Here is an 8843-nt window from a genome sequence, read left to right as displayed (position 1 = left end):
TACAATCCTAAACTGAAAAGTTTAAAACAGACTAGTCTCATTTTACATGGGAAAAAGATATGAAAAGAGTAATGTTGCTGCTTGACCCCGATTGATTACTAATAATACTCTTCCCAGAAGATGATGGTGTATGAGATACAGGACTCAGAGGGCAAAACTCACAAAATAAGAAAAACAGAATGTCTTAGAATTCTACTTAATGATGCTTATGTTTGGTTGGATAGCTGTTTTAATTACAATTTCAAGTCTTACAGATACAGAAATTCTATTTTTTCCAGAACGAACATGTATATCCTTATAATATAATAGGGAAGGAAAAAGAACATTCAATTTTAACTATTGAACCCTTTTACTTTTTGAGCTTAGAGGTCAACATTTTTTTTCTCTTCACAGCCTAGCATTCATCTGATTCATTAGCTTCTCCAATTTGATTGCTAGGGCCATGTTTCCTTTAATCTTCAATCTTCCTGACATGAATGCTATTGTTGGTTTTAGTTTCCCTAAAAAGAGAAAATGAGAGAGGAAAAATCAGCCATTAGTGCCCTTAGGGACATACCGCTTCAAGAACATGCTTATAAAAAGAATCTCTGAGTTCTATAAACCTCTGAAACACAGAAATTTCTTTTATAGCATCTTTTTATCAGTATCTTGGGAATCCCAATTCCTAGATTTAGATGTTAACAATATCTTGTAATATGAGAGATAATATAAAAGCAACAATCAACAAAAGATTATACCAAAAAAAGATGCAACATGTACAGTACACTAAAGAATAGATGGCCCTCAAATGAATTGTAGCAAACAAATACTATCTATTTTAGTTATTTTCCAATCTATTATAGTTCATTAAACTCATAACATTTCAAGTTTAGAGTCAAAAAAGTCAAATGGTATAAATGCATATAATTTTCTTAAGAAATGACATTAAAAGTATACTGTATGGACACAGTAGGTCTTAGAAGTATTTTAACCACAGAAATGCCAGAATGTAAAATGGTGGGCATTAAAACAGAATTGTAGCTAATAACAACATATAATAAATAGGAGCTCCATGAAGGGAGGGAACTTTGTTTTTATTTGCTACTCTCATTTCCCAATCTTTTCACTGTTAGGCTTCAGCTAAAAAACTGGCTCCTTGCTCTCTCACTCTACAGTGAAACCCACCAGTCCACAGCCCCACTCATGCATACACAGCTTCCAATCAGCTTTACATAGCCTTGCTTGTTAAAGATGAATGGGCAGCAAATGGAGACCAGGGAAAAAAAATCACCCCAAAACCAAAAACAAATCAAAGCAATTTGGGGGAAACAGAGACTGCAGGCATAGAAGAAACAGAAATGAGATAAATGAACAAACTAAAAATTCTGTAAATCATGTGCTCATTGATAAGACAAGCTGTGACAATGTATCAACAACAGGATGCTGGAAGAAAAGGGGTGAGGAGGAGAAGCACAGGAAATGGGTATTGAAAAGAGAGGAAGTGGGAGAAGCAGGTGAAGGGGAATGGAATGGGATAGAGTGAGGATGAAGAAGGGTGAAGTAAGAGACGAAAAAAGAAGCTGAGAAAACATGAGTGAACTCTTGGAAATTAAGATTTTGATATATCCACAATATTAGAATGTAATAGAAAGGAGACACTTGCAATCTTCTGGTCACAGCAGTCTCTCGATTGCAAAATTCCCCCTGCCGCTATTACAAAAGCCTCTATGAAGCAGCACCCCCCCACCACAATAATCTTTTGAAATAAAATTTTCCTTACTATATATACATATATTTTTAAAGGAAAGAATAAGGCCCTAAATGTAAGGTGATTAAATCAGAGATTTAATGTTTTCTTCAGAAAGTGAGAACTGAGAAAACTGAGATAGCTATCAAAGAAATAATATAAGATACATTTCCAAAGAGCCCATCAAGTATCCAGGAAAATGAATGAAAAAAAGCCTTGTATCACTGTGAAATTTCAGAACACTACAGAGAAAGAGATGATTTTGATTCCAAAACTTCCAGAAAGGGGAGTGGTGGATACAAAAGATTAAGAATAGTATCAAATCCTCCACGGTAATCTTAGAAGATGGAGCAATGACTTCAATGACTTCATTTTCTGAGGGAAAATGAATTGCAACACAGAAATCTCTACCCAGACAAATAATCAATGTGTTGGGATAATACAGGTAATTTTAGATACTCACAAAAATTGCCGCTTATATATCCTTTCTAATGAAGCTACTGGAGGATGGGTGCCACCAAAATGAGGATGTAAACCAAGAAAAAAGAAAGGGATACAGGAAACAGGAGATTCAATGCAGGAGAGAATTAAAGAAATTTCTAGGATCACAGCTATGTAGCAGACTTAATGAGCTATCTGTTTAGAACCCATTTCTTTTTCTTTTCTTTTCTTTTCTTTTTTTTTTTTTTGGCCACACCACACACCTTGCAGGATCCCTGACCAGGGACTGAACCCGGGGCCCCAGCACTGGAAGCACGGAGTCCTAACCACTGGACCATCAGGGAATTCCCCAGGAGTTATCTGTTTGGATTGTAATAAGAAGACAAAGAGCTCCAGAAAAAAAGTACACTGACAGGTAATCTGACACAGGGAGAATGAATTCTTAAAACTCAAAAAAAAAATTAAATTAAACAGATAAAAAAATCCAGTTACAATGGGAAAAGGACCTGAATTGACATTTCTTCAAGGAATATACACGTGTGACCAATAAGCACATGAAAAAAATGTTGAACAGCATTTGTCATTAGGGAAATGCAAATCAAAACCACAATGAGATATTACTTCATACTCACTAGGATTGCTATTGTAAAAAAACAAAAAACAAAAACAAGTGTTGGTGAGGGCAAGGATACAGATAAATAGAAACCCTCATATGTTGCTGGTAGGAATGTAAATGTTCAGGTGCTGTAGAAAACATTTTCGCAGTTCTTCAAAGAGTTAAACATAGTATTACCATATGACCCAGCAATAAAGAGAAATGAAAACATAAATCTACACAGAAACTTGGACACAAATGTTTATAGCAGCATTGTTTGTAACGGCCAAACAAAATATCTTTCAACAGATAGTCATAAAAAGAAATGAAGTACTGATACATGCTACAACTTAGATGAACCTTGAAAACATTATGCTGAGTGACAAGAGCCACACACAAAAGGTCACATACTGAATGATTCCATTTATATAAACTATCCAGAATAGACAAATCCACAGAGAGAGAAAGCATATTAGCAGGTCCCATGGGAGGGGGGAGGCTGGAATGGGATGTTACTTAAATGGTATACAGTGTTCTTCTGGGGTGATGAAAAAGTTTTGAAACTAAAGAGAAGTGGTGGTTGCATAGCATTGTGAATGCACTAAGTTAAACACCATTGAACTGTACACTTTACATGGTTAATTGTATGTTATGTGAATTTCATCTCCATTTTTAAAGAAGAGAATTAAATACTGCTACATCAAGAATGAAACCTGAAAACAAGCTAAAAGAAGAAACACACTGCAAAGAAGCCAGTCACACAAAAAAATTCCATATATATGATTCTGTTCACATGAAAGTCCAGAATAGGGAAATCTACAGACACAGGAAGTAGATTAGTGGTTGTTTAGGGCTAGGGGCAGGAGATGGGGGATATGGGATTAACAGTTAATGGGTACTGGGTTTCTCTTTTTGAGGTGATGCAAATGTTCTAAAATCAACTGTGGTGATTGTGGCGAACACCTGTGAATATGCTTAAAAAACAGTCAATTGTTTACTTTAAATGGATGAATTATATGGTATGTGAATTATATATCAATAAAAAATTAAAAAATAAAAAAAGCTATTGACATAGAACAATAAGTCAAATTGGTAATTAAAAATTTTCCCACAAAAAAATCCCAGGCCCAAAGAGCTTCACTGGTTAATTCATAGGATATAAAATTTACACAAAAGTCAAATGTATTTGTGTATACTAGCAACAAATAATTAAAAAATAAAATTAACACAATAATTTCATTTACAGTAGCATTAAAAAAGAATGAAATACTTAGGGGAAAAAAGCATGAACCATAAAAGAAAAAAATGAAACATTAGACTATCAAAACCAAAAACTTTTGCAACTCAAAAGATACCACTAAGAAAATGAAAAGATAAGTCACAGACTGAGAGAAAATATTTTCGAGTCACATGCATCTGAAGTGTATAAAGAACTCTTACAACTTAATAGTAAAAAGGCAAGTCAATTTAAAAACGAGCAAAGGGCTTCCCTGGAGGCGCAGTGGTTAAGAATCCACCTGACAATGAAGGGGACACAGGTTCGAGCCCTGGTCTGGGAAGATCCCACATGCCGAGGAGCAACTAAGCCCGTGCGCCACAACTACTGAGCATGCGTGCCACAACTACTGAAGCCCGTGTGCCAAGAGCCCGTGCTCCGCAACAAGAGAAGCCACCACAATGAGAAGCCTGTACACCACAACGAAGAGTAGCCCCCGCTCGCCACAACTAGAGAAAGCCCACGCACAGCAACAAAGACCCAACACAGCCAAAAAGATAAAATAAAGAAAGTAAATAAAAATGAGCAAAACATTTGAATAGACAGTTCATCAAATATAAACAGCTATTAAGCACATGGAAAGATGCCCAACATTATTAATCATTAAGAACATGAAAATTCAAAGCACGAGATACCACCACACACCCGCTAGAATGGCTATGATAACAAAGACACTGCCATTTGTGACATAATGCATAAACCTCGAGGACGTTATGCTGCATGAAATAAGCAAGACACAAGAAGACAAAAACTGTATGATCTCACTTATATGTGGAATGTAAAAAAGTCAAACCCACAGAGGCAGAGAGTAGAATGGTGTGATGTTGGTTTCCGGGTACAAACTTTCAGTTATAAGGTGAATAAGTTCTAGGGATCTAATGTTCAGCACAATGATTATAGTTAATAATACTGTATTGTATATTTGAAATTTGCTGAGAGTAAATCTTAAGTGTTCTCATGACAACAAAAAAAAGGTAACCATGCAAGGTGATGGATATGTTAATTAGCTTGAGTATAGTAATTTCCTAGTGTATACAAATGCCAAGTCATCATGTTATATACCTTAAATATATACAGTTTTTATTTATCAATTATACCTAAATAACACTGTAAAAAAATAAAAGGTACTAGTAAGTGCTGATGAGGATTTGGAGAAACCTGAACCTTTATACAATGCTGACAAGAATATAAAATTAGTGCAGCCACTTTAGCAAAGTTTGGTGGTTTATTAAAAAGTTACATATCAACATACCACATAACCCAGCAATTCCACTCTTAGAAATCTACCCAACAGAAATGAAAATATATATCCACACAAATATGTGTATGAAAATATTCACAGCAACATTATTCATAATACCCCAAAACATGAAACAACCCAAATATCCACCAGCTGCTGAGTGGATAAATATGAAGTATACCCATACAACGGAATACTACTCAGCAATAAAAAGGAACTGAACTACTGATACATGCTACAACATGATGGATGAATCTCCAAAGACTTATGCTAAGTAAAAGAAGCCAAATACGAAAGACTATATACTTTATAAACCCATTTATATGAAATGTCCAGAAACAGCAAATCTATAGAGACAGAAGGCAAGTTAGTGTCTGGCTGGCTGGGCAGTAAAAAGGGGGATTGACTCCAAAGAGACAGAGAATTTTGAGGGAGTGATAGAAATGTTCTCAAACTGGATTTTATTTATTTATTTATTTATTTATTTATTTATTTATTTAAACATCTTTATTGGAGTATAATTGCTTTACAATGGTGTGTTAGTTTCTGCTTTATAACAAAGTGAATCAGTTATATGTATACATATGTTCCCATATCTCTTCCCTCTTGCGTCTCCCTCCCTCCCACCCTCACTATCCCACCCCTCTAGGTGGTTACAAACCACCTAGCTGATCTCCCTGTGCTATGCGGCTGCTTCCCACTAGCTATCTATTTTACATTTGGTAGTATACATATGTCCATGAACTCTTTCACTTTGTCACAGCTTACCCTTCCTCCTCCCCATATCCTCAAGTCCATTCTCTAGTAGGTCTGTGTCTTTATTCCCGTCTTACCCCTAGGTTCTTCATGACCTTTTTTTTTTTCTTAGATTCCACATGTATGTGTTAGCATATGGTTTTTGTTTTTCTCTTTCTGACTTACTTCACTCTGTATGACAGACTCTAGGTCCATCCACCTCACTACAAATAACTCAATTTCGTTTCTTTTTATGGCTGAGTAATATTCCATTGTATATATGTGCCACATCTTCTTTACCCATTCATCTGTTGCTGGACACTTAGGTTGCTTCCATGTCCGGGCTATTGTAAATAGGGCTGCAATGAACATTTTGGTACATGACTCTTTTTGAATTATGGTTTTCTCAGGGTACATGCCCAGTAGTGGGATTGCTGGGTCGTATGGTAGTTCTATTTGTAGTTTTTTAAGGAAACTCCATACTGTTCTCCATAGTGGCTGTATCAATTTACACTCCCACAAACAGTGCAAGAGTGTTCCCTTTTCTCCACATCCTCTCCAGCATTTACTGTTTCTAGAGTTTTTGATGATGGCCATTCTGACCAGTGTGAGATGATATCTCATTGTAGTTTTGATTTGCATTTCTCTAATGATTAATGATGTTGAGCATTCTTTCATGCGTTTGTTGGCAATCTGTATATCTTCTTTGGAGAAATGTCTATTTAGGTCTTCTGCCCATTTTTGAATTGGGTTGTTTGTTTTTTTGTTATTGAGCTGCATGAGCTGCTTGTAAATTTTGGAGATTAATCCTTTGTCAGTTGCTTCATTTGCAAATATTTTCTCCCATTCTGAGGGCTGTCTTTTGGTCTTGTTTATGGTTTCCTTTGCTGTGCAAAAGCTTTGCAGTTTCATTAGGTCCCATTTGTTTATTTTTGTTTTTATTTCCATTTCTCTAGGAGGTGGGTCAAAAAGGATCTTGCTGTGATTTATGTCATAGAGTGTTCTGCCTATGTTTTCCTCTAAAAGTTCGATAGTGTCTGGCCTTACATTTAGGTCTTTAATCCATTTTGAGCTTATTTTTGTGTATGGTGTTAGAGAGTGTTCTCATTTCATACTTTTACCTGTACCTGTCCAGTTTTCCCAGCACCACTTATTGAAGAGGCTGTCTTTCCTCCATTGTATATTCCTGCCTCCTTTATCAAAGATAAGGTGACCGGGCCTCCCTGGTGGCGCAAGTGGTTGAGAGTCCGCCTGCCGATGCAGGGGATACGGGTTCGTGCCCCGGTCTGGGAGGATCCCATATGCCGCGGAGCGGCTGGGCCCGTGAGCCATGGCCGCTGAGCCTGCGCGTCCGGAGCCTGCGCGTCCGGAGCCTGTGCTCCGCAACGGGGGAGGCCGCAACAGTGAGAGGCCCGCATACCGCAAAAAAAAAAAAAAGATAAGGTGACCATATGTGCGTGGGTTTATCCCTGGGCTTTCTATCCTGTTCCATTGGTCTATATTTCTGTTTTTGTGCCAGTACCATACTGTCTTGATTACTGTAGCTTTGTAGTATAGTCTGAAGTCAGGGAGCCTGATTCCTCCAGCTCCATTGTTCGTTCCCAAGATTGCTTTGGCTATTTGGGGTCTTTTGTGTTTCCATACAAATTGTGAAATTTTTTGTTCTAGTTCTGTGAAAAATGCCAGTGGTCATTTGATAGGGATTGCATTCAATCTGTAGATTGCTTTGGGTAGTACAGTCATTTTCACAATGTTGATTCTTCCAATTCAAGAACATGGCATATCTCTCCATCTATTTGTATCATCTTTAATTTCTTTCATCAGTGTCTTATAATTTTCTGCATACAGGTCTTTTGTCTCCTTAGGTAGGTTTATTCCTAGATATTTTATTCTTTTTGTTGCAATGGTAAATGGGAGTGTTTTCTTAATTTCTCTTTCAGATTTTTCATCATTAGTGTATAGGAATGCCAGAGATTTCTGTGCATTAATTTTGTATCCTGCTACTTTACCAAATTCATTGATTAGCTCTAGTAGTTTTCTGGTAACATCTTTAGGATTCTCTATGTAGAGTATCACATCATCTGCAAACAGTGACAGCTTTACTTCTTCTTTTCCAATTTGGATTCCTTTTATTTCTTTTTCTTCTCTGATTGCTGTGGCTAAAACTTCCAAAACTATGCTGAATAAGAGTGGTGAGAGTCGGCAACCTTGTCTTGTTCCTGATCTTCGTGGAAATGGTTTCAGTTTTTCACCATTGAGGACGATGTTGGGTGTGGGTTTGTCATACATGGCCTTTATTATGTTGAGGAAAGTTCCCTCTATGCCTACTTTCTGCAGGGTTTTTATCCTAAATGGGTGTTGAATTTTGTCAAAAGCTTTCTCTGCATCTATTGAGATGATCATATGGTTTTTCTCCTTCAATTTGTTAATATGGTGTATCACATTGTTTGATTTGCGTATATTGAAGAATCCTTGCATTCCTGGAATAAACCCCGCTTGATCATGGTATGATCCTTTTAATGTGCTGTTGGATTCTGTTTGCTAGTATTCTGTTGAGGATTTTTGCATCTATGTTCATCAGTGATATTGGCCTGTAGTTTTTTTTCTTTGTGACATCTTTGTCTGCTTCAAACTGGATTATGAGTGATGGTTTTACAACCCTATACATTTACTAAAAATCATATATACTTATAATGGGTAGATTTTATGGTATGTAAATTATACCTTAACAAAACTGTTCTAAAAAGTAACTTTAAAACAAACTACTGGTAAGAACAATTCTATATGTATGTGTGTGTGTATATTTCTCTTCCCAATATATTAATCAGGT

General features: G+C 36.5%; 1 protein-coding gene across 3 annotated transcripts in view; it reads right to left on the bottom strand.

Moving 5' to 3' along the window:
* Positions 1 to 330: 330 nt before the first annotated feature.
* Positions 331 to 8843, bottom strand: part of HSDL2 (hydroxysteroid dehydrogenase like 2) — an 80353-nt gene continuing 71840 nt past the window's right edge. For all 3 annotated transcript variants that reach the window (XM_060102102.1, XM_060102100.1, XM_060102101.1), the window contains one exon: positions 331 to 500. In XM_060102102.1, the coding sequence (XP_059958085.1) occupies positions 388 to 500 (113 nt within the window). In that variant the 3' untranslated portion in view covers positions 331 to 387. The remainder of the gene's footprint in view (positions 501 to 8843) is intronic.

The sequence above is a fragment of the Mesoplodon densirostris genome, chromosome 6 (genome assembly GCF_025265405.1).
Source record: "Mesoplodon densirostris isolate mMesDen1 chromosome 6, mMesDen1 primary haplotype, whole genome shotgun sequence".
Lineage (NCBI taxonomy): Eukaryota > Metazoa > Chordata > Mammalia > Artiodactyla > Ziphiidae > Mesoplodon > Mesoplodon densirostris.
The sequence above is the reverse complement of the archived record's forward strand: the minus strand, read 5'-3'. Positions and strand labels throughout refer to the sequence as shown.